Here is a 26,762-nt window from a genome sequence, read left to right as displayed (position 1 = left end):
ACTTGTTTACAGAGTACAGCCAAATTCTTATTCCCATGTGTCATCACAAAGCACATCACTATTCTTCAGTGCTATAATTAGTTAATATACAGTAACTATCTTACTTTAAAAGCAGTGTCTTACAACACCTTTGGCAGACTGAATTTTGAATCTGTGCACTTATGGGGTCCGTTGCCGTACTACACTATCACTGTGTCAAGACCAGAGCATGTAGTGCGGTGCTAGCAGAGGATGATCCTCAGGTCTGAAAGAGATGGAGATGGTGGGGGGAGAGTCTATATTACACAAAACAAACTGCATAGTGTTATGCAATTAATGTATTCTTTAATTTAATTAACGCAGACTTATTTCTGATCAATGGAAATGCTTATTAACACTTTTCTATTTACATAAATTCACTTACAGGTTGTGAGAAAGATGCTATATAGCGCCCGACCCGGCACAGACTCAGACAGAGGCACATGTAAAAACACAAAGACTTTATTTTTCTTCAGCTGGAGGGCACGTCTTCCCTGTGAACCCCCCAGCCACAACGCAGTCCCAAAAGCACTTCAAATCAATCACAACACTCCCGTTTGGCACCACCACTCCTCCCAGGCCACCTCGTCCTCTTCCTCCCAATTCTGGCCCCTGAGTGGTGGTTGCTGGCCCTTTTTATAGCCCACCCAGAAGTGCTCCAGGGGCTTGATCACCTGTTTCTGGTTGCACTTCCAGGCGGGGCTGCAGAGTCGTCCATGTTGGCTCAGGGACCCATGCAGCACCCCCTGGCGGCCACCCCACATCCCAACAGAGCTGTGGAGAACTCCATCTCCCATGGAGCCCTGCAGGAAACTGAGGCACCATCGTCAGCCAGGGAGGCTGCCACCAAGCGTCCTGGGGGAGGTACTGAGACACCCATGGTTGCTCCCCCCAGAACATATGTAGAAGGGGCGTCCCGGCCAGGCATGGGACCCAGCCACCCGTCACAAGGTATTACCTCTCTTGAACCGATAAAAGTATTCGCTTGCTCACTGGTGTCGGCACTGCCAGGTAATTAGCACAAGACGTGGCTCCTTCTTGTCCTACCTTCATGTTGGCATTAGCTTACCAATCAGCTTGAACCTCACAGCACTCTGAGTGGAGTGGTGGCTCTGAGGCTGGGGATCTCTACTGGCAATCGGAAGGTTGCCGGTTCGAATCCCGTAAATGCCAATAGGGACTCTGCTCTGTTGGGCCCTTGAGCGAGGCCCTTAAACTGCAATTGCTGAGCACTTTGAGTAGTGAGAAAAGCGCTACATAAATGTAAAGAATTATTATTATTCTTATTCTTAAAGGGGTTATGAACAGACCAAATATAAGTCCATACACAAAGACATCAACACACTGACACAAGATCACATTTCCTGGGTTCTTTTGAGTGAACATTTTGTGTTCTAAATATATTTGCAAGTTTCTCGCTAATTTTTAACATGCCAGTAAATGTTTTTCTCAAACTCCATACTGGTAAAAGCAATTCACCTGGTATACCAGATCAACAGTATAGTGCCTTTGCGCCCTACGCCAGTGGAGTAGGCTACAACCACCGTGACACCTAATTAGAGTACAGAAGTCTGAGGATGTTGCTGTGAAGAAGCAGGCCCAATACACACAGCTTCTAAGACACTGATGATCATGCAGTCAGGCCCTCTAGTGGATTAAGGTGTGTGACATTACCTTTTGCAACATTTAAAGTAAAAAAACAAATTTTCATCCATAAATGTTTCTACAGTGAACATTATTACCTAAATCTTTTTCTTGTGGCCTCTCAACACCCCTTCATCCATATTTAATCTTAGCAGGCTCATTTACTGCCCTTTGCATTTGCTGCATCACATCTGCAGTTCCAACCCAAACTCTGGAGTGAAAAACACAGAGGGGTAGAATAATTGGGTGGTCAGCCAGATATCCTCGCGCTCTGTGTAGGCCATCACTTCTACCGATTAGAACGTCCAGCAAAGTCTGTATTTCAGAGTCAAAGCCAACTTTATGGTCATCTCAACCATATACAAGTATACAGCTAGACGAAATTACGAAGCTCAGGGTCCACAGTGTAACAACATGAAGTGCAAATAAAAAATTAAAATTAAGATTTAAAATTTAAATTAAAACACAAATAAGACAAGACATTGTGCAAAGAAAAGACAAAAAAGTAGCAGCAATATTAACGTGTGGTAAGCAATATGAACATTGATGCAATGTATGGTATTAGGCAATCTAGATACATAAATATAGTCAATAGATATTGTGACAGATAAGGGCGCTCTCGCTCCCTTGAACCCTCGGACACCACGCCAGACACCAGATAAAATCCAAAATGTTGAATTTATTATTAATAAACAATGCAGAAAACACCCCCCACTCCCCAATACTCATACAAATAACACTAATCAATACACAATAACCAATCCTCCACTCCCAGACGCTTAGCCACCCTGCCTCCCAACTCAGCTCGTCTGTCTGGGATTTCCCAGAGTCCTTTATAGTCCGTGACCCGGAAGTGTTTCTGAACCCTCAGTCCTTGTGACTTCTTAGATCAAAACTCTTCTTTTTTTATCCTGGAAGTACGTCATTCCTTCTGTCCATGTGACTGGGACGTACTTCTGGGGTGTAGGGAAAATAGTCAGTGCTCCTCCCTGCAGCGCCTTCTAGTGGCCCCCGTGGTATCCAACAGGGTTGTAAAGGTAAACTCCAATGTCCATAATTCCCTGCTGGCATTCGGGGCACCTCCATGCTGCAGGGAGGGCTCCACCTGGGGGTATTGATATCTTGCAATATGTAATATAATAAATAAATAACAGATATAGATAACAGAGTGTAACATATCAGTGTATGATGACAGTTGTTTAACTCGTTCCTCTTAATTTATGTGTCAATGTATATGTTAACTATACCTCTACAATAACACTGCACTAATACTGTTCGCTTTGTTAAATAAATAAGTGCAGTTGTGAATCACATCTGAACAGGCACATGAAACTCTTCAGGTTCAGCTAGTGTGGTGTGTCAGCTCCATGTCATTCATTAATTGTTGGTTTTCACTGTGATTGTTCCTTCAGTGTCTGGTGACGTGTGGGAAGGGTTACAAGCACCGTCAGGCCTGGTGTCAGTTTGGAGAGGACAGACTTCATGACAGATTGTGTGACTCCTCTACAAAGCCACATTCTGTGCTCCCATGTCAGCAGCAGGAGTGCGCTGCCTGGCAGGTTGGACCGTGGGGACAGGTACTCTCATAAGTCACTTTTTTTGACTGTGTCTTAGCTTCTCTCCAGCCATTTATTTATTTGTATTAACATTGACGTTTGCACCAAGTATCCTGTTTGTCACAATTTAGAGATCATAGGAGCGAGCTGTTTAACTTAACATCAGGATGATATCCTTGTGGGCTGCTGTACATTTGAGATTTGTATCGATTGTATAGGTTGTCAGCCCGAGAGGTGCGATACGGGAGGTTTGTTCTGCTCGCTCTTTTAAAACGTATGCCAGCTTTTCTTGGATATGGCTCTTGGCTTTCAATCTCCAGAGACATGTTAGGCCTTTCAGTTCTGCTTTCTGACTTTTTATTTTTTAGGGAGAGGATGATAAGGTAAATATCTAGGAGAAAATAGGAATAATGCTACATCAGGCAAAGAAATTATAAGAGTATTTTCTCTTTAACAAACAAGGCAATGAAGTGGTAATAAAAAAATTTGGTGTGTCTATGCAAAGCTGATTTTAGAAGTAAAATATCATAGGCATATATTTCATTATGTGCAATGAAATGAAAAAATCATGTCCTATTGAAAAAAATGTATTATTTTTCCCCAGGTATGCTGCAATTGGCACAGATATGTCCATGATATGCAAAATAAGCTTCTGTGTAAACTCTACTGGAGTGGTTTTTCTCAAAATAAATTGGTTTCTAGAATTGTACACTGCTAATAACCGAATTAACAGAACTAATGATGAGTTTCTGATTTATTGTGTTCACGACGTTGCATCCTGATACACAAGCAGACATCATTTCAAAATCTAGTTCAGGGATACCTAAATATATAAATCCATTGAAAGCCCAAAGTTAACATTTTGACCCATTGCAATACTTTATAAGCACTCAGTGGGCAATTTATTCGGTCCATCTACTAGTTCATGCAAACCGCTTACTTCTCCAGTTATGTGGCGCCAGGCTAAGCCGTATAGCGTGCAGGCCCAGTCAGAAGGTGTAATTGTTGTTTGGCTCAACACTAGAATGGGACAGGCGTGTAACCAAAGTAACTAGGACCGTGTTATGATTTTTGTTGCCAGTCATTGTGGTTTCAGCTGCCCTTCTAGGAATTTCATGCAACACAGTCTCCAGAATTTGCAGAAAACTGGGCAACAAAAGAGGCAATAACTAAAAAAATAATCCCATGAGAAGCTGTTTTGTTAATGAGACTGGTGAGAGGAGAATGGCTAAACGTGTTGAAGGTGTTAGTGTTCTGACTCGGAAAGGAGGTGAACACGCTAAACAAAAGTCCTAGCCAAAGGGAGCAGCAAGAGTAATCACACAAAACTCTTGTGTTTATCTGTAATCTTAGATGAGGCCAGCTCTGAGTCTACGGCTTTATACTGTTACTCTTGTGACGTATTGGCACACACTTTCTAGAGCCATAGCCCTAATGATGAATCGCTGTGTCCAGAAGATGGCAGCACCCACCAGAAAACAAGATGACAACGTGACAAACATTCGATAGAATGAAAATAAAAACAGACTTTAATATCCACACATTAAAGAAAGAAAATAATGAAGAGAACTAATTCTCTTCTGTCAAAACAAAATCCCAAAAGCATTGAGAGACAATGAAAGTAAAAATCACCTAGCAAGCTGGTTACAGCAGTGGTATGCAGAAGGCCTATCGGAATACACAAGAAGAAGATTTGCAGCATGAATCAAAAAGCTCAACAGGAACCGTGTGAGGCTGTCAAGTCCAAGCGATGTTTCCAGCACCTGTTTGAATCCTACCTGGTACTAGAGAGGTGGACCCATAATACGAAAGTATAACCTTTACTACAGCCGCCTTGTGTCAGTTCACTGCTTTTGACTGTAGGGGCACATACAATTGTGCGAGACACTCTTGAGCCACTTTTGAATCTTCTCAAATAAATGAAATAAGTGTCCTGACTTAGTGTCACTTGTTTACTCACGTCAGTGGCACTGTGGCACAGGCCTTAGGCCACTGTCGGGCAACCGGTGCACCGTGCGCTGTGGAATTTTGTAGGGGCGCCGCAAAAACTTTTGTAAAATATTTAAAATTGCTAGTGTTTTTGAACTTTTGGTTGATTAAAAAGATAATGTTTTAAAAAAAAAAATTTTATGTTGGAAAAACAGATAATGGTTAATCAAATTGTTGTATTTATTTTGAATGCAAGTTAAAATTTTCACTGTTCACCATTCATCATAATATCAACACCAACAGTGTCAAAAACACATCTCGTGAGACTTAAAAAGTCTCGTTGTTAGAAGATCTCGCTCACTGTACGGATAGAAGAAGGCGGAGCAAATATGTGCTGAAAAACAATCTCAACGTTCACATTAATTTAAGATTTATCCTTTGATTCCTTTATTAATAAAATGTCTTTTAAACTTGTAAAATTAACTGTTTTTATTGGCGATTGTCCATAGATTGTCTCGTCACGACTTTATTTATGGGCAGTCCCTCAGATGCTCCGCGAAAGAAAATTTTTGGACTTTCGCTGCCTTAAGCAGTGCTGCCTCATACATCCCCAGACCTTTTCTACTCAGACTGACCTCTAGCTTTGTCTTGAGCTTTGTGTGATCCCTTTAACTTGATGGTCGATTTTTTTCCTCATTGTGTTTTGACCTTGACTACCCAATTGCAACCTTTCTTAAAAATCTCAGACACTTAATCCAATTCAAGTGTCCATCAGAACGTATAGATCAGGGGTCCTCAGTCACGGTCCTGGAGGGCCGCAGTGGCTGCAGGTTTTTGTTCCAATCCAACTGCTTAATAAGAAGCCCTTATTGCTCAAGTAACACTTCTGCTTCACTTTAGTGGTCTTGCTCGTTAAGATTTTGAACCCTTATTGCTTATTTTAGTCTTAAACAGCTGTAGTCTTGGTTTTTAAGTTGCTCCTAATTAGCAATAAGATACAAATGACAAAAGCGATCAGCATTTCTCCATTCAGCTTGTTACCATTTACACCCATGTGTATTTATCATGCACTATTTGGTTTAATTGAATACTTGGAAGGAAAGTGCAGAGAAAAAGTGAAGGACTGAGAATTACTCCTCCGTTTTACCTTTCAAATCATTTGGATGATATCCTTAGAAAGGGGAAGAAAATCCAGGATATGAGAATAAGCCGACATAGCAGAGTTAAAGCACAAATAAGCCATGAAATTAAATTATTGGCAAGAATTGCTTTCTAATTAAGCAACCGGGTTAGAACAAAAACCTGCAGCCACTGCGGCCCTCCAGGAATGGGATTGAGGACCCCTGCTCTAGATGATCACAACAATTTTTTTTTATGGCCGGATGAAGTTCAGATAAGGTGGCACATATGAAAAAGTTATGAACTAATAATGGTAAGAGCACACTTACACACAGGGAATACATTAATAAAAGGACAAACATTATCATGTTAAGACAAAACTGGTGAGGCAGTATACATGTATAAAAACAGACAAGATAGATAGATAGATAGATAGTGTAACACACTGTATCCCATTACTTAGTGCTCATAATGAATTTTCAAACATCAGTCAATTGCTTGACTCTTCTGCTGAAGTTCAGAGCAAAATTTGATGCTTCAGTTCATTTGTAGTATTTCTGGCTGTAGGATTTTTTGTTTAATTCTATGCTCAGAGTTTGAACAGATAGCTCCATCATTTTCACTTTGCAGTAAGATTGCACGAAGATCCCCGATAAGTCTAAACGTGTGACAGAGCTTATGCATTCACATACCATTGCGCTGTCATTCAAGCTAAATATATATTTGAAGGCATGAAATGAACCGTGTGCAGTTTTCACAGAACCCATGTCACACAAGTGTGACCTCAATTCACTCAAACTGGTGAAGTAGAAACAGAGCAGCCCACAGCCAGCTTCAGTTGCTCATGCTGACCTCCCCTTGTCTTTGTGCTCTGATAAAAGCTTTTAACCTTTGCTGCTCAGAGAGGGTGGAGATCGACGTGTGACAGGTGGAAAATGAGGTCTGCAGCTGTGAACGACTGCCATGGAATTTTTTATTTTGTTCATTTTGTTTTTTATCTTTGCAGTGCACCACCACCTGTGGACCGGGGTACCAAATGAGAGCAGTTAAATGTGTGCTGGGGTCCTATGGCTCTGTTGTGGATGACACGGAGTGTAATGCAGCTACCAGACCGACAGATACTCAGGTAAAGTACGTCTTAAATACACCTGAGAATATTTTGATTTCTATATTTTTCATTTTCTGGATGGTCAAATGAGTTGTCCATTCATCTATCAATGTCCTGAACCCCGGATTGAGGGTAGCTCAGGATTCTGCCATCTTGGATTAGATCTCATTCCATTGCTGGACACACTGACTCACACACTCACAGTCTGAAATACAAGACGGGCAGCACTGACCTGCTAGAATCAATTGCTGTTAAGGTCTAAATTGATAAAACATTTTTATTGTCTAGGCGTTCGTGCAGAAGCATTTCAGAAGACAAAATGTTAAGTTATTTTGAAAAAAAGCCGTTGAATATCAAACAAGGATATCAACCAGTGAGTTCTGGACATCGCCCTGTAAAAAAGCCATAACGGCGCTAGAATCAGTGCAGGAAAGGACAGCGAAGTGCACTTTGGGATTAAAGAGCATCTCTAACTGTGACAGACACACAGAAGTAAAGCAGTTTCGTCTCGTGTATGGTGGTCCCACACTCTCAGTGTCTTCTGGGAGTAGCTTTAAACCTCTCCAATCCAATGCTTGCTGCCGTGTGTTCCTAACTGATTGAACTCTGCACGCTGGACGACCATCTCAGGATGAATATCGGACCATCTAAGTAAGTAAATCTTGAGCAGATAAGGCTATGTGAAGACTTCATTCAGGTTTTCCAAATTACCAAGGCATTGACAAAACTGCTCCATCAGAATTAGTTAAACGGTGGATCCCATACTCCAGGACGCCTAATGAAGACTCAGGGAAGTGCATTTAAATCTGAAGCCAAAAAGCACTTCTTCCCACAAATGGTTGCAAACTTCAAGAATAAACTATCGAGTCATAAAGTTACCAAGTAGAAATGTAGACACGTTTTAAAAGTATCTGGATGAGATATTGAGACACCTTGGCAATAATTAATCACAGGAGCAATAACGGACCAACTTTTATTTGTTGTTCTTATGTTTTTAATTTACATTTTCCAGTCAATCTAAAATGCACATTACTGGTACATGAAAGAGAACTGAAGATACTTGAAAAGACCCCCATGAACGCTGAGGGAATCCCCAAGCGTCACAAAGACACCAATCAAGCCTGGTGTCTACAGCGCTGAAGCAGTAGCGTACAGTGTAGAGTCGGTGGTCCATTTAAGTTTAAACTCTCACCCACAAGGCCACACTACTAACTGAAGTGTACATTTAATCACAATCCAAGAGGTTAAAGGGTGGGTTGCTAATTCTGGTGATTTTTTGAGCTTACTAAGAGGAGTGCTGCTGGTCTGTGTTTTGGAGTACAGTTTGAAGGAATGCTAGCGTGAAAAGGCCTCCCAGTTCCTTATTCAGGACAAGCACAAGCTGAATCCTTGCATGGCTGGAAAGCAACACTGATGCAAACCATACACTTGGCTGTTGTGACATTTTAGCAAGTGCCAAATGAATGTGTGCATCCAGTAGAGGCGTTCAGCTTGCCCTAATCACTCTTGAAGGGTGTGTTCCTCAGCACATGTGTGAGCCATGGAGGGTGCCAGGCACCCCTGCCATACTTGTCTAGGCTGATACCTCACAAATGCAGCGTTTCTCGGGTTTCCTGTTTCTTTTGTAAAGTCAGCCCTTAGCATATGCTAAATTTCATCTCTCCATATTGTCTATGAACTTTCCCCCAGGCTTCCATAATTGTGGTTCAGATTCATATCTTCTTCTCATTCCTAACTCCTGCTGCTTTTGCTGTTCCTGCTATTTCTATTCAAACAAAACCTGCTGCAATAAAACATATCAGGTTGATTTGGCTCGGTTCTTTACATTAATTACGACTCAGTGAAGTTTAGTTTGGCTGCCTGCAGGCAGGCTTGTAGCTTGGCTATGATGAAGACCAGCTGACCTTAGCAGTGGGCCATGTTGAATGCGATGCTAATGAGCCACTGATTGCACTGATAGGCCTGTGTTGTTCCAGGCCAGGATGCCGGGGTGCAGTCTTGGAAACTGACCTGACTTTTTGTTACTAGAGTCTTCAAACTTCGGGTAAGCCACTTCATTTGCATTCCCCCTAGTTTGAGCTTTGAAAATGTCCTGTTTGAAACTTTAAGTAGTGCCGAGTGAGCAAAAAAAGCATTTATTGGATTTAGGTTGAGGAGGCCGTTTATAGTTTTTCTTTTCTTGCTGTATGGGTTGGGTAGAGTTTGCAGGGAGTCAGGTCGTAGTTTTTCCCCTCTGTTGTAGTAAATCACATTTACTCAAACGGCAAACCCCAAACAAGCACATATGTGATATATTAAACAACAAAATACGAAAAAGGGTTAAGTCCCAAGAATTTATATAATGTACACATTTAAATTCTGAAAAGTATATTTTGTAGAATATTTTCCTATTTGACAAAGTTGAGTATCTCTTTTATGTAACTCTTTCAGGGCTGAAGTCGACTTTTGTCAAAAGGAGGAGTTGACGATGGTTATCAACTGTAAAGTGTGACAAAACCAACCATTATGTTTTAGTTGGACTCCGTTGCTAGAAGGAAAGTTAGCTTCGTTGGTTTGACCATGATTTCCTGGGCTCATGTGAATAGCACAGCGCCAACCACAGCAAAAATGGCCCTGACATAATGGCAAGAGATCAAAGTGAATGCATAAAGCAAAATACTCCATGGACAAAGTTTTGCCCATTATGAACTGGACTATGACTTGCCGGACTCCGATTTTGACACAAGTGATCAAAAACGTATGCGAGGTTCCAGCTTCATGTGACTGGTCCCCAGCTAATCGTGGTGCTGACATGCCTATGGCCTCACTTAACAATGATAAGAGGTAGAAACCAGATTGCAATGCGCTGCAACCATGACCGCCCCAGCCTCGTGAAGACAGCCTGGCAGCAAGCCTGCTGCCCACTCTTGTCAAACTGGCATCTGCAGCATGCAGCAACAGACGTTTTATGTTGATTTCTGTGTGAAACCATTACTTTTCAGAAACTATGTTTTTTGGAAACAATATTCATCCCTGAAAGAGTTCATGAAAGTTCTGCTCAGTTTCTTTGCGCTCCTTTGCTCCTTGTGCTCGTCTGGGATTTTTTCAGAGTCCTCCACTTTTCTTCCAACATACCAGATACCCCTCAGGTTATGTGACAGATCTGTGAGGTTAGGTGTAACTGTGTGTGTGTGTGAGTGAGTGTGCCACACGATAGACCAACACCTTGTCTCCCACATTGCACCCAGTGCTGCCCCCATAGGCTCTGGTCTTTTGAGATCTTGAACTGGATGAGTGAATCATACAACGGATGAGGGAACATATTATTGTAGCTGAATAATGATTACGCTGAAGAGATTGATGATGAAATGCTGGAGCAGTAACCAAGCTATTTACAGAGTAGTGTGCCACCACATTCTGTTATCCTGCGTAAGATCATACAGAGTCGCTGAGCCAGAGTTTACAGTTGGATTGTAGATTTTAAGAGGAGAATATTTAAGGGCAGAACAGTGGCATAGCAGTTAACACGGATTCTTAACCACTCTAATAAATTCTGTTTTCAATCCAGGCAATGCCTGTATGGAGTTTTCCCATTGTCCTTGTGGGTGCTCCTCTTATACCAGGTAAGTGGGTGACTCTGTGCTGCCCCGGTCTGCAAATGTCTGTCTTTGTATTGGAAATTTGTTTCTGTCATCAGACACATGCAAAACATTCCAAAATAGAGGCTTCCAATTAGATCAATTTGTATCGTATCATCGTTAATCGAAGTGCAGTGACGTATCACCATCAGTGTGTAAGCCTGTGCTGTAAAAAGCCCGGGGTCCTAGAAACTATGGAAATTGTCAGAAAAAAATAGAAGTGCAGAGTCTGTGGGTTCGTTTTGCGGATGTGCTCGTCCCCCTTGTCTATCAGCGGCTAAGTGAGTTTCTCTCTCGTTAGTTTTCTTTGAGCTTCATGCTGTAGCCTCGCACTTCGGGCTGGACAGACAGACAGACACACACTTCCACACGTAGACATTTATATATAAGATTGTTACGTCATAAGGATACTCACATTTGACAAACATGGCCTGAGGCCATTCATTTGCTGCTGATGACTGTTGTGGTTTTGTAGGTTTGAGAGTCATGTCACAAATATTTTTGGTTTCTGTCTTTCCGAACTTTCTGGATTTGTGTGCAAGCTAAGGTCATTTATAGAGCCGTTGTATCCAACAGGGTCACATACTTCCTGGGAATGTGTTCTTTTTAGAAGTGCAGCTCCTACTTTAAACCTGCACATGTCCCTTCCTAGTAACCACTGTGGAGATATTAAGGCAAGAAATAATAGTACAAAAGAAAGGATGTATTAAAGTGGCACATCGCAGTTATGTAATATACAGTATATACATACAGCTTAAGAGAGGCCATTGTAACAATACATTTGTCTTACACTTCTTCAGTGGAGTGATTGACAGGACAGGAGAGCACAGAGTCAATGTCACATCTGTGCCAATGGGGCTCCTGGCTCTTTGAAATTCTGACAGGCGTTTATACCCTCCATGTTCCACTGGCCAACACCTCCAATAGTACCACTGCAGCACATTCAGTAAGGTGTTCGCAGATTCTACTGACCATTGCTATGTTTGGGTTAGCTTCCATTAGCCCGTTCTGCCTGTTCCTCTTTGAGTAAAACTGTGTCCCTGATCCAACCACTAACCTTTATTTACCGTTCTTAGTTTGTCACTGCTCCCTGAAAATATTTTTATGCACTGCATGTATGTATGCATATATGTACGTGAAACAGAAAACATACTCACAAATCACAGTATCACTACAGCCGTTCTCAGATTTAGAAGGATAAAGAAATGCAAATCAAAACTGACTTAAAAACCTGACAGATTCTCGTTTTTGTTCCCATAAATGAGGTAAGAGTGTGTAATTGGACCCTATGATTAGATTAGGTGGGCTCTGAAAATGAACGAGTTTGAGGCAACATTGACTGGACTGACATTCAGCCCCCCCCAGCCTTTAATCAGTTGACTGTGCTGATTAAGGACCCCCATTTTAGCAGCACAGTGTGTGGAGGGTACCCCACCTTGTCTTAGGGTTGGTAAACGGCATCTATTTTGATAGGCAAAGAGAGGGAACCATCATAGTTTAGTTAACAGCTCATTATGACACCCCAACTCCCCACTGACTGCTCACCTTTAACGATCAAGCCGTTGTGCTACAATTCAATTCACAACTTCCATCTGTCCAACAGCAGCTCATGCAGAAATAAAATCCATCCAAACTTCATTGATCCTGAGACTGCGACCTGTGAGTCTTAACAGTGGAAACGTCTGCGCCACACACTTCCATGCTATCCAAAATGATGGATTTCACTAAGGACTTTTCCATGTGCGTTTCATTGCTTAAGAAGTGCTGGTTTAGATCCTTTTTCATTGTTTTTTATATTATTTTAGGCTTGGCATTTTGACTTTGACATTTGGCTTCATTGACTTCCTGGTTTTGACTTTGGCTTCTTTATTTAACTTCATGTCTTCTTCTGTTTGCTTCCCGGTCTCCGAGGCCGAACACTGAGAGTAGCTGAGATGTGATTCTCACACCAACACCAACACACACTCATAACTGGCCCTTTAAGAATCGCCCGCTCACTTCCTCATATTGATTCTGAGTTGGCTATTTGGCCGTTTTTACTTTAATGCTCTTTGAAACTGTTTTTTCTTTATTTTGAGGTTTATGATTTACGTAATGACAAAACACACCCAATCAGTAGACTTTGCTGGTTTGAAATTCTAATCAAGTCATTTCGTTTGTCAATATTTTTAAAGTCACAGTTTGCTACATTTGTTTTTACGTTTTTCTTAAATGTTCTCCTTGATATCCATTGAACTGCTCTGTCTTTTATAATCAACCCCAGACAGGATGCCAGTCCATCAGAGGAGAAATGAATAGAGATATACTGAAATGAAAGAAAAAGGCACTTTAAAATACAACTGATTTCTAATGTACTTGGGTGTTGTACCGTGTGAGCCATTATGAATGTAGAGAAAAGCCAAGCAAAATGACACTTTTTATTGGCTAACAAAAAAGATTACAATATGCAAGCTTTCGAGGCAACTCAGGCCCCTTCTTCAGGCGAGATGGAATCTGAAGAAGGGGCCCAAGTTGCCTCGAAAGCTTGCATATTGTAATCTTTTTTGTTAGCCAATAAAAAGTGTCATTTTGCTTGGCTTTTCTCTACAACTGATTTCTAATTAAACACAATTTCAATTTTTAAGGATTGTGAAATAACAGCATGTCCTGATTTGGAACCAAAAGTCCTCAAGCATGCTGGTCACAGAACACAGTGGCGGTTTGGATCATGGACCCAGGTAAGTGATCCTCCAGCTTTTGCTCATACAAAATAAATGCTGCCTGCGGATCTTTCAGAAAGGAGTGATGGACCCAGATGTGTGCCATCCCCTACTTTCATTACATAAACTGTTCCTCTTGGGCCATATTTTTCTTAGAAGGGTATAAATGGCACATCACAATTGGGGTGGCAGAGTGCTCCGTTCTTTAACTCCTTGCTCAGCAGCGTTTAATGGCAGACTGATTAGCACGAAGCTGTTTGTCTTTGGCAGTGCTCAGCAACCTGCGGGAAAGGCACCAGGCAGCGCTATGTCAGCTGCAGAGACCATCAAGGGGCAGTGGCGGATGATTCTGCCTGCTCACATCTGCCCAAGCCACCATCCCGGGAAGTCTGCTCTGTTGTGGCCTGTGGGCAGTGGAAGCCTTTGGAATGGACACTGGTGAGGAGTATTTTGACATTAAATTACATTTTTCTTCACAGCTTAGGGCCAGCGTCCAAGGCAGATGTAGTAAGTCTAACCTTGGTGGCAGACTACCTCGTTTGTATAAGAAGAGCTGTTTATGTGGTGAAAGTGCCAGCTTCCTGTGTGCTGCCTTAGTGTTGCCAGATGCAGCTCATTTATTGTGGATTCTTGGCTCACACAAAACTCCGGTGTTTTACTGTAACATTTACTCTGTTTTTTCTTCTTCAAATTCTCAAGAAACATATATAGTACCCTAAAAGATGGAGACCCCATGGCCAACAGGGGATGTTTTTGCAATTCCAGAACTCAAAATGAGAGCAGGTCAGGGGATTGGGCCGATATAAACCAGAAACAGCAGGTTAGAGCTCCATCTACTGGCTCCTGCTGTCCCTGCAACTGCACAGCAGCCTGACTGTAATAAATGGCAAGTGTCTCCATGCATGGCATAAACCTCCCTACTGCCTTCAACTGGGCTGAACATTATATTTAACATTTAATAAGCTGTTACTATCACATGTGCCGTAGCATAGAAAATCAGAGTGTGGAATTCTGACTGAGAAGTACAGCACAATTCAGCCATGAGGAACTTACTGAGCTCATGGTGCAGCAGGCTCTGTAAACACTTATAGGTAGATATCTGAGGAGGCCTAAGAAGGACTTTATGTTCAGAAGTGTTTTTTCTCGCTCAGATTGTTGCGCTGCTCTTGTCCATACTGAGTTCCAGTGCCCATCCTTAGCAGTAGTGCAGCACAGTCGGCACACGTTGCTGAAGTTCGTGTTCTCTGAGGGATGAAAACTGCATGTGGTGAAAATACAGCTTTGGGGCTTCACTCTCACCTGGAGTTCTGCAAGCGTTTGTTGTTACGAGACTGCAATGCAGAAGCTCACACACTACACATTGTTGCACTTTCTACTGACTTCAGTGAAGAGGATCTCATTTCTGAGTTCTTCTTTGCTCAACACAAGTCTCACCTGAAATTATATTCTAGCTCTCGTGATCCCAACTCTGGCACAGATTGGAAACGCAAGCAACTTAACCTACCAAGTTGATAAAGGACTAACGGTGACTTGCATTATAACTGTGCCATCACCACACTATAGCAAGCTGACACACTGAAGACTGCTGTAACGAATTAAACAGGGAGGGCCTACGTGTGTGACGCCAACTCTAACCCTTGTCTTACACTGCCTGCCACAGACCATGGGAGAAGAGCTTTGAAATCACGTGCTACCCTTTGTCTTACAGTGTTCAGTGACCTGCGGTCAAGGAAAGGCCACAAGACAGGTGGTGTGCATAAATTCCAATGAGCAGGTCGTGGACCTAAGTGAATGTGATCCAGATGATCGGCCTGCAACAGAGCAAGAGTGCACCATGTCTGCTTGCCCTTCTCAATCAAATGATAGGGGCAGAATCAATTTGCCCACTGACCATCGAGTGAAGGTGCCCCCTTCTCACGGGCTCCCAAATCGGAATGCAGGCCGGGCCCAACCTTCTGGTGCTAACCAGTGGAGAATGGGCCCTTGGGGAGCGGTAAGTGACATTTTCAGAATTGCAAGTAGGTGCATTTTCTTTTGTTCAGTTTCCAGATTTTTTTAAACATGGTGTTCATATTCCCCATCAAACTCCAGCTTTCCTGTTTGCCAGTAGTCCATCTTGAAGGCCATCACAAATCTCAGTAAAATACACTAAAATACTTCATTGTTGTCGTTGGAAATTGCGAATACTGTAATTACAGTACATTTTTCTTTGGATGGAACTGGAAATGAGTTGTAGAATAGAATATGCCTCAAGTTGAGTCGAGTACTTAAAGGGCAAGGAATTGTAAAATGCTGTGTGTGTGTGTGGAATAATTAATGTCATCTTTGTGAATGCTGTGTCAGATAACTAATAATAATTAATACCTGATCATGGCAGCCTTTATAGTCCAGGTCTCAGTCAAAGATGGCAGTTTGCTATTTTATGTTACAGCCCAGAGTCCAGTGGGAGTCACATAATAAAACTGTGTGAGCATGAAGCATATAATCCATGTGAGGACAATTAAACCAAGACTTCCATTTTATAAGTAACACATCTGCCTTGTGATGGCTCTGAGGTGAGGGATCTGCACTGGCAATCAGAAGGTTGTCGGTTCGAATCCCATAATTGCCAATATGGACTCTGCTCTGATGGGCCCTTAACCTGCAATTGCCGAGTGCTTTGAGTAGTGAGAAAAGTGTCATATAAATGCAAAGAATTATTCATTTGGCGAGTGATGCAAATGATATAAAATAAAAACTGAGAGATTAGTCCAGTGGAATGTCAGGGTGTAACATGTGACAACTGTTGTCTTTTTTATTGAAGGTGGACAGTTTCATTAAATTTGTAGCCATGAATTTAGTAGGAGCCTTCATATGTTAAAATGTCTAATATCTCCTGGCCTTCTCTCAGTGCTCCAGTACCTGCGCAGGGGGATTTCAACGGCGAGCTGTTGTCTGTCAGGATGAAAATGGATATGCAGCAAGCAACTGTGAGGAACGTGGCCGACCGGTGGAGCAGCGGTCATGCGAGTCGGGGCCCTGTCCTCAGTGGGTGTTTGGCAGCTGGGGCGAGGTGAGCTCATCGATTATTTCTTACCATGGAAGCTCGTTCTTAGTTTAATTATGAGGCTGCAGATCTGGAGGGTGTTGAACAGCAGCTTTAGTCACAGGAGAGGAGAGCTGGGACACGATCAAGTGAAGTTATTTTAATAGAGAATTGTGCAGCACTTTTAAAACCAGTAGTAGGTGTCGTGGCAGTGAACGTTAAATGAATTGACAATTTGTGCAGTCCACACCTTAAACTGTTTGTAACCATAAGTAAGCCACCTAACTAATGCTCCAAATGTAGAAAGGCGCAGACTAAAATGGACATTAGCAGTGTGGCACAGCAAATAATGAACAGGACTGTAATGAGTTCAAGATCTCTGTGCCACTCTGAATGAGTCTCTTAACCTGTCTGTGCTCCGACTGTGTAAAAAAATATCAAACAGTTGTACTAATTGTGTAAAGTACAGTTGTACTGTGGGATAATGTTCACTAGACAAAAGGGAGCTGAATGAAATAAAAAGAGTCTTCAAGTAGCCAGAAGACTGCAACTGGAGATGTGGAATCCAGTAGACTGGCATGAGGTGGGCACCATTAGCGCTTCATATACAAAGTATATTCAGTGTGGCACTTTATTGGGTCCTCCTTCTTGTTTACTTAATCAGCTTAAAATAACAGAGGTAGGAAGACCAAAGGAAATTGTCACTCACCTAGTTTGATTGATATCACTAACTTAAAACGGCCATCAAGACGTGCTCTCAGAGACGGTGCCTCTATTGCGCTGACACAGACACGACTTACGAGGGAGTCCGATGGCATATGAGATAAGGAGATGTGAAACACAGCATCAGTGTTAAAAAGACAAAAGGTGTAGGCAGCGTTGAAGAAACGTCAGGCTCTCTGAGGACGAAACTACAAAATGAAAATGCACCCCAACAGAGATGTGGAGAAAGGCTGTGCCAATGTTTGGATGATGTTGTGCCGTTCGTTGCCCAGGCAGTGTATACCATAATTCATCCAGATGGCATGCTGATGACATCATAGATTCAGTTCTTTAAAAATCGTTCCATTTACTAAACCAGTGAATTCTTCACTGATTGTTTCTTTGAAATATCTGAATTAAAGAGGCCCGTTTCTTTCTTTCTTACTTTTGACGATTTTGGTTTTCCATATTTTTGTTTTTATGAAAGATCGGATTGCCTTCCTGTTATTGAAATTTGCACACCTCTGACTACATTTTCTCATTTGGTGCTCCTCAAAAATCTTTTTTACCTTCTTCTGGCAGTCCAAACGATGCCTTGGAGAATTTCAGACACCTCGATCAGGTCCCTCCACAGCCTCCCGTCAGTACTGAAGAGGTTTCATTCCCGTAGTCTGTCAGAGTAGAACAGAACCTTCAGTGTAAGCTTCAAGAGATGAAACACGTGCAAGAAGAATGCTATTGAAGTACAAAATGAGCACAGCTGAATGTGTGTCCTGGAGGCACCGCCGTTAGCTTAGCCTGGCACCAGGTTGCTAATGGAAGATCAGAATGTGAGGACCCACAGTTTGTTGAATGGGTCAGGGAGTCTAAAAAAGAGTCCGCAATGTTCATGAAGCCAGCGTAAACCAGACAACAAGGTGACTTTAAGTCCAGCACATCAGGCAGGTGACCCCACGACTTGCAAGCAGTGGATATTCGGCTTCTATGTGTTGAGGAAGGAGAGGAGGATAATAGAAAAATGGGACGGAGAGCAAAAAAAGGAGGCTGCCACAGGGGAGAGAGCAGAGCTAACTGGCACAGAGAGGGAGACAAAAGGTGAAAAAACACAAAAGCTAATGTGACGTGTGGCTGGAGCTCATACCCGGCCGGGACAACAGAGGGCAGGGTGCCATGGGTTTGGAGTGTGGAAGCTCAACCCTGCTGGCACCTTCGTCACTATAAAAGGAGCCAGAGTTGGGAGAAAGTGGGTGAAGGAGAGAGAAGAAAGACAAAGTAATGTGTGCTGTGCTTTGGGACTGTACATGGGCAGTTGGAAAATGACTGTTTGGAAGTGTTTCCCACAAGGAACTACTAAATAAGAAGTCTTGTTTTGTGCCTGTGTCTGTTGTGTCGGCATTTGGAGAGCTGTGCGCCTCCTGGTGGTCACACAGACTTTTATTTTCTGCCATTATGGCTTAAAAATGGAGACTGGAGTGAAGGGAACAATGAAATATAAAAGTGTAGGATGTAAATGGCCTCCCTGATACTCCACATCACACACTGTGCCATCTTGCTGGAAGCTTTGTGAGTTAACAAACCTTTTTGTCTTCCCTTGCAGTGCACCAAGTCATGTGGTGGTGGAATAAAGACACGTCAAGTGGTGTGCCAGAGGTCCAATGGAGAGCGATTCAGTGACCTGAGTTGTGAAATCCTTGACAAGCCCCCAGATCGCGAGCAGTGTAACACTCAGGGTTGCCCATCACAGGCTGGCTGGAACAGCAGTCCATGGAGCTCGGTACGACCCTAAATCATTTTGTTTTCCCCGTTTATAGCCTTGTTTTTTTGATCACATTTTCTGTAACACACTTTTGAGTACAGTAGCTTGCAAACTTTTACACAGAAAGGAGAACTTAGAATTCCTGCAAGGCCCAGCAGCTGGCAATGAAGCAGTTTTTTGGACTTGTTCGTATCTTCTTTGAGTAAAGGAAACAAAAAAAATCAACTCAGATACCTAACCTGAAAATCAAACATCCCTGTCACCCTAACCTAGTTGTTCAGCTCCATAACAAACACAGAAAAGGACAAGTCACAGTGCCACACTTACTGCAAAGGCAGGCAGCTGACTGGCCCCGGATTGCGCATGTCAGCTCTTTAGGTCGCAGCCTGTGTCTTGGGGTCCCAGTACTTCTGTATGTCGTCATTTTCAGCTTTGCAGCAGTCTGGAACCGCGACACTCATGTAGACGATTAGTGTCGGTGAACTGCTGAGCATATCAGTTGTAGTAAATATTGAAGAAGTGACGTGACTAAGACATTTAATCTCATCGTGAAATTCTGAGGAATGAAGCAATGGTGGAGAGTCACAAGCACTTTATAAAGGGGGTGCAACACCTCACATACCTCATGTAGCCGTTCAGTCAGAGCGGCTTAAGGCTTTTAAAGGTGCTTCCATTTCTGGACAAAAAGTCATGTAGGTGTGCTCTTGTAGTTTGATTTGTATTTATTGTTTTTATTTTTTATGATTTGATGTACAGGTCTCTTCCTGTTTATATGGCTGTTGTGTCACTTGAGCTTCAAGAATCTGTTTTTAAAATTAAAAGTGGACTTTTGTGAAGAATAAACAAGAACTTAGTGTGTGTGTGTGTGTGCATGAGGGAGTGGATTTGCAAGGCTCCACCCTTTACCACGCTGACAGACCCGCCTCCCTTAAAATGCAGCTCTCTTGGCTCCTCCCCTTAATCTGAGTCACTTAGGCAGTCATGTGATACATTGAGTGAGTATTTATGGAGGCTCCTTAGCACCAAAGTAGGGTTTGGCATAATTTGCTACACTCCAGCCTCCTTCTAGTTTGCCATCCGTTTATTGAGTTGAATGTTTGCAAGAAACCAACAATTACATTTATAAAAACAAAAAAGAAGGCCTCACCAACAAGCCCTGTGAGTTTTTTTCCCAATTGAGATTTATTTCTCTTAGTTTTTGTATGGGCGGCACGGTGGCGCAGTGGGTAGCGCTGCTGCCTCGCAGTTAGGAGACCCATCTAGGTTCGCTTCCCGGGTCCTCCCTGAGTGGAGTTTGCATGTTCTCCCCATGTCTGTGTGGGTTTCCTCCCACAGTCCAAAGACATGCAGGTTAGGTACTTTGGCGATTCTAAGTTGTCCCTAGTGTGTGGTGGGTGTGTGTGCCCTGTGGTGGGCTGGCACCCTGCCCGGGGTTTGTTTCCTGCCTTGCGCCCTGTGTTGGCTGCGATTAGCTCCAGCAGACCCCCGTGACCCTGTAGTTAGGATATAGCAGGTTAGATAATGGATGGATGGATGGTTTTTGTATGATTGCTGTTATTGTTATGATGGTGACATTTTGTGTACTTTTTGTTTTGCATTATCACTAGACTTTCAATTGAAATGACTTTCCATTGGTACTCACGGGCCCTTAGCATTGCTACACATGACTTCATAATTCTGTGCTTTAAAATCAGGCAGCGCCCATTCCTGAGAGTCCTTGCTTCGTAAATAAACCAACTTCTCTACAGCCCAGGAAGTGTTTTTGATTTCTAATTGGTGTTAGGACTGTTTAATGTGTCTGGTTCTGCTATTACAATTTCTGAGCGGCTGTCCCTGTAATTTTGACCCCTGCCTCTTTCTCTGTTTGGTCATGTCCTGGTTGTGCTAACTCAAAGAGACAGTAAGGAATGCTCTTCTGCGTTAAAATGCTGTTGTATACACAGGAATTATGAGTTTCCAATACAGAAATTCCACATGAATGGCCTATGCATTTGGAGCTACAATTCGGGTAATTTGGAGAAAATAAAGCTACCCATATTCTCAGAGTTATGATGTAATACTGGCCTTTCATATTCGGTAATTGAATAAAATAAAAAATATAACTTGGTCAGCCAAAAATGCTATTTTTTGGATGAATTGCATTTTGGGGTGAAGTGATACACATTGAGTGTGCGGAGTTTGTTATTTATTTCTACACACATGTAGTTTATCTTGTGTTTGTCCAAAAAGTCAGACCATAAGCCCACATAAACTCAATGAACTGGCAAGGTGAACCAACTCAGCGGGTAGCTCTGAGCGGTCCGATAGAACGTGAACACAGCATTAGTAAGAAGATCAGGAGAGGAAATCGAAACAGAAGCTCTGGGACAAGGCCAGAGTACTAACTGACGAGCCAAAAGTCATTTCACTAGAAACACACAGCTGTCAATCTCTAGTAATAAGGAAGTGTAAGAGCCACCTTGATAACGTCACGTCGCGCAAATACCATAAAATGGCAGTGCACACAAGAAAAACAAAATGGTGTCACAGCAAAAAATATGAAACCTCCTCAAGTCATCTTAACACCAAATACGTGTCAGAAATGAAACCCATAAAACAGACAGATTGTCACAAACTCGTTTGGAAAGCATGTAAAAATGAAAGAATGGTAGAAATCAGTCCATCACTCTCTTCTTTCTTTGCCTTTTACAGAATCCATTACATTGAGGTCATCTGAGAAAATGCTTTTTTAATCCAGCCGAGAGATAAACTCAATTAGAATTGTCGCCATATTTATTTATACTGGAGGTCTGGTGCCGTCACACATGCAACAACGGCGGTCACCTGGCACAACAATCACATTGCATAAAGAAATAATGGGAGGAGATAAAATCATTTTCAAACCTAGAGAAATAGATTCCATATGGTAAGAAACCTCCAAAAGAAAGTTTAAAACAAAGAATAATCCCTCTAATTCAAACTAAGTGTAGTATGTAACACTATTTGTTTCCTTTCCTGGTCCATTCACTCACAACACAAAGCAGAAGTAGAAAGTGCAGGAGAGACTGAAACAGAAAGGGCCGGCAGACATGAAGCACAGCAACCAGCCCTGAAGTGACAGACAGGTGACATCTGAAATGGGAGGGGCTGTGGGTGGGGCTTGGCCATATGTGGCAATGCGTGTGTCCAGACGACACAAATGACTCGAATGGTAAGACAAGCCGTAGAGTAAAACCAGTCTGACCAGCAGCTGAGGCGCTGAGGGCTCTAACAAGATGGGAGCAGCAAAGCAGCCTGCTGATCGCTGGAGAAACATTTCACATACTGGGCCACAGATGATTGTTTGAAGCAAGTTGAACATTTCCATTCATTGTATATACACACGTGTGGCAGAATACAAGTGTGTGTAGTTGTATAACGGTGGGCCGCGTTCAGGGTACATGAGAAAGACGGGTGCTGTGCTTGAATCAGCAGTACAGACATGGTGCCACCTTGTAAAGTTATCTCTTTTATAAAAAGAAAAAATGCTAAAAATATTTTTGCCTGTAGCGAATCTGAAATGTTGGTGTAATTGAAAGTCAAACTAACATAAGAGTCAACAGGAAGACTTCATCTGATTGAAAGTACAGAAATAGGGGAAAGGACCAGTGCACTTAGGGTCTGAAAGTGCAGAGTGACATGGGACAGTGTGACCAGGTGTGACATTTGGGAGTGTCGGGGGGCCTTTGGGTATTTGTGCTCCTGAGATTACAGATTGTGGGGAGTGCATGTGAGACCACACTATTTGGGGGTTTGGATGTGAGAGCTGACAATTTGGTTTGTGTGAAAGATTCATAGATTAAGAGTGGCGGTGCATGAGGACACTTGTGCTTGTGTGAGAGAACATACTGGAACAACGTGAAAGGCAGGCGTAGGTGGAGGAGGTAGCACTCAGAAAGCACCGCTGCTTATTCAGTAGCCTCCCCTCCCTCCTGCACTGATGTGGGGTCTCCCATCAGCCATAGCCATACCAGGACTGAGAGAGATCCCCTAGGAGCCTAAGGCCTCGGGCGATGGAGTTTAATGGACAGCAGCGTCCTCGGTGCTTGTGTCTTAACAGACAGTTGTCATCTCTCTAACCCGCTTCTCCATGCTCTGTAGACTTCTACACAAAACTCTGCCCCTTCAAACAGTTTGCTGACATCTCAAGTGCCAGGCTCAGCGTGTATATGGGGGTGTAGATGTAAGGTGGAAGTTGTCAGTGGGTGTGTGAGAGAAAACATAACGTTACGATGACAATGACGGTTTGCCTTGGCGTCAGCGTGTGACTGCACTTGGGGGCATTGATATACAGGGCCTATAAAAAGTCTTCACCTCCTTGAAAGTTGTCACAATTTATTGTTAGATGTCACTGAATCTCAGTGGATTTCACTTGGCTTTTTTGACACTGATCAACAGGAAGACTTCAATGTCCAAGTGAAACCAGAAATAACACACAAGCTTACTGATGACAACAGCACTCACCAACATCACGTCAGTATTTAGTACAGGTAGCCATGGCAGCCTCGAGTCTTTGTCTCTGTTCGGGTCTCTCTCTGTCCGCTCTGCCATTTCTCCCGTTCTTCTTTGCTCTGTCAGCGGTCCTGGTCATCATGAGTGGACAGTCTTTGTCACGTCCAGCCACACGTTCTCAATTGGACTGAGATCTGGACTCTTCAGGTCATTCACTGTGTTGTTTTGAAGCCGTTCTTGTGTAGTTTTGGCTTTTCTAGACTCCTCCAGATTTTCTCTCTCCAGGACGTCCCTCCATTCTTCTGCCTTCGGTTTCCCCTCACAAGCCTTCCAGGGCCTGCTGCAGACAGGTATCCCCACTGCCTGATGTGTGTTTTTGATCACGTACAGCGTGACGTGACTACATTTTAATCTCATCAGACCACTGAACCTTCTTACAGCTTACTTCAGGGTCTCCCATGTGCCGCCTTTGTGTTTTCTCTTTGCCACTCTTCCATAAAGCTGTGACTGGTGAAGGACCCGAGTGACATTTATTATCTGCACAGTCCCTGAAGCTTTGATTCTTTCAGAGTACTTAGAGGTCTCTTGGTGGCCTCCTTCAGTTGTTGCAGATTTACGGCTGGGCCACACTCTTTCCATTTCTTCATAGCTTTAACTGGACATTCAGTGACTTGGAGATTTTCTTGTCTCCATCCCGACTTGTGCTTCTCATGGACTTGCTTGGCATGTTGTCCACCATACTGACTCACCACAAATAGTCAATGGAAACCCCAGACAGGTGATCTCCATCTGACTAATAATGGGGTTTTTAAAAGCAGTACCAGTGATGTGTCATAGTAAAGGGGATGAATTCTCGTGTTTGTTGTTAATTTAGACCACTGGTCCGTCTTCATTAGAGCTTTAAAGAAACATTTTGTGATGTCAAAAAAGCCAAATGAAATCCACTGAGACTCACTGTCGTCGGACTCTTTCATAGGCCGTCAGCAAGGGCTCCCAGTTTGTGAGTGAGTGTGATGGTATAAGAGGTGTGTGTGTGTGTGAGTACACACTGGGTGCAAGTGGTGGTTCGGCTGTAAGTGGAGCTGCACACTTGGCACACTGCACATCTGCTACGCGTGGTCACATTGACGGGAACCTGGTAGAGCATTGGACTGTCAAAGCGCCAGCCACACACACACACCTGTGACTCACACTCAGCGACTTTGACGGCATAAATGAATTCCTGCTGTGAAATGTCGCGCCTGATAGTTTCTACCTCATAAGTGAAGTTCATTTCCTTGATCGGCGCGTTGAGATGATTGCCTGCCCTCAATCGTGGATTTCCAACTGGTTCTTCTCCGCTTCAGCCATATTCCAGTACCGCTTTGTTCCCTTTCACTTACATGGACTTGTCTGGTGTGTATTTATGAAATGATATGTATTTATTTTTTACAACAGCATAAAGAATGTGTTTATATTTCATTTTGTTTTTATATAAAGATGCCATCTTTTTGCAAGTGTTTATTGTCAATGCCAATTAAAAGTAGAATGATAAGAAAGTGCATTTCATCTCATTATGTTTCTTTGGGCAAAATGAAAGCCATTCACAAAGTAAGAAAATGGATTAAAAAAGGGAATTGTTGTGTTAAATTGCAGAAGGCCACTTTATTATGGGGTGTAAACTGATAAACCAGAATCTCTGGAAATATTTAGGTTCACAAACCAAAGCAGAGGTCTGCAGTGAGCTCAGGTCTCAGTGCCCACTTAGGCTGTACGGAGTGAGCATTGGTGTGAATGAACAGTAATGAAGCTGAAGTACGTGGGAGGACGAGTGGGCATGGCGGGCACAGCAGTTATTATTACTCATGTAATCACAAAGTCGAGAAGGGCCGGTGAAAGTGAGAACTAGAGCTAATGTTGATTATCAAGTGTCTCCGAATCACTCGGACCAGGATGTGGGTTTGTTACGCCCCAGAGTACGACAGGAGGAGTATTTAGGAAGTGTCCTTCACCCACTCACAGTCACGTTTGAGAACACAAGGCGTCATGATTTCATGCACTCGTGGTGATATAAATAATGATGACGTCTTGTAGTTTTCCTATGATAACACTAAGGCTTCAGCACAAACATAGTAATGATGGTAATAGCAAATATATTCAAAGAAGAACAGGAACATAAGGTGGCATATTGTGCTAAGCTGCAAATATATACTGTAACAAACACCGAGAGGGAAAGACTAAGACACACACGGCCGGTGAGAGGTAAGCCCCATAATGGGCTCCTTGCAGCCACAGGCAACACCTCGTAACATTTACAGTGACACGCGGTGCTGCGCCTGAAGTCACCAAGTGTCCCCCTCCATGATTCCCCTCCTTATCTCCTCTGTTTATCCAATGCCCCAGGAATCTACACTTGTGTAACACAAACACTCCACAAGTCCGTGGACTGCAGCACTCAGCGCACCCGTGTGATTTGTCGCTGTGAGTCATTTATCCAGCCCCACCTCCCTTCAGGGTAAGAGTACAGTTGGCAGCCATGCCCACCTGTGTGTTGCTAGTCTTATCACTTCTGATTCACCTGTGCCTGCTCATCCACACTTGGGGCAATGGTCGTGATGTGTGCCAATTTACCGGAGTGCAGCTTGCTTTAACATCATGGTTTGTTACAAATGTTAGTCCACGTCTCAAATCGATATATTTGTATGAGTTCATTGTTTTACAGCATTTCCAAAACGTGTCGCTCTCTGCCTGAATGCCATCTGCTGGCAGCGCCTAGTGAGTTAGGACAGCCCATGAGTTCTCCTAAATCCTGGTGAAGTTATTGATCAAACGCTTTTATTGCTGCCCACATTTCACTCCCCAGTCTCTCCACTGGCGTCCTGTTGCTTCCAAACTCTGGTCCTGACCTACAGCTCTCTGATCGGCTCTGCTCTTCAGTATCTCCAATCCTTGGTCTCCCCTGATGTCCCCTTTCTGCCTCTGCCTGTCTGCTGACCGATGTGCCATGACTGGACAATGCTTCTCCTTTCTTGCTCCAAAGCTCCATTTGTCTATTTGAGCTGCACCCCATTTCCTTTGTGTTTAGGCGTCTTCTGAAAACGCAGCGTTTTATTAAATATTTTGGATCCGCTTAGCTTTTC

At 43.0% G+C, this 26,762-nt stretch overlaps 1 protein-coding gene across 3 annotated transcripts in view; it reads left to right on the top strand.

Moving 5' to 3' along the window:
* Window positions 1–26,762, top strand: part of adamts9 (ADAM metallopeptidase with thrombospondin type 1 motif, 9) — a 512,150-nt gene that overhangs the window by 428,755 nt on the left and 56,633 nt on the right. For all 3 annotated transcript variants that reach the window (XM_051921185.1, XM_051921184.1, XM_028824025.2), the window contains 7 exons: window positions 3,075–3,239; window positions 7,273–7,392; window positions 13,616–13,708; window positions 13,961–14,128; window positions 15,399–15,683; window positions 16,581–16,742; window positions 19,015–19,191. In XM_051921185.1, the coding sequence (XP_051777145.1) occupies window positions 3,075–3,239; window positions 7,273–7,392; window positions 13,616–13,708; window positions 13,961–14,128; window positions 15,399–15,683; window positions 16,581–16,742; window positions 19,015–19,191 (1,170 nt within the window). The remainder of the gene's footprint in view (window positions 1–3,074; window positions 3,240–7,272; window positions 7,393–13,615; window positions 13,709–13,960; window positions 14,129–15,398; window positions 15,684–16,580; window positions 16,743–19,014; window positions 19,192–26,762) is intronic.

This window comes from Erpetoichthys calabaricus, chromosome 18 (assembly GCF_900747795.2).
Source record: "Erpetoichthys calabaricus chromosome 18, fErpCal1.3, whole genome shotgun sequence".
NCBI classification, from domain to species: domain Eukaryota; kingdom Metazoa; phylum Chordata; class Cladistia; order Polypteriformes; family Polypteridae; genus Erpetoichthys; species Erpetoichthys calabaricus.
Note: the sequence above shows the minus strand (reverse complement) of the source record. Positions and strands in the feature narration are given on the sequence as shown.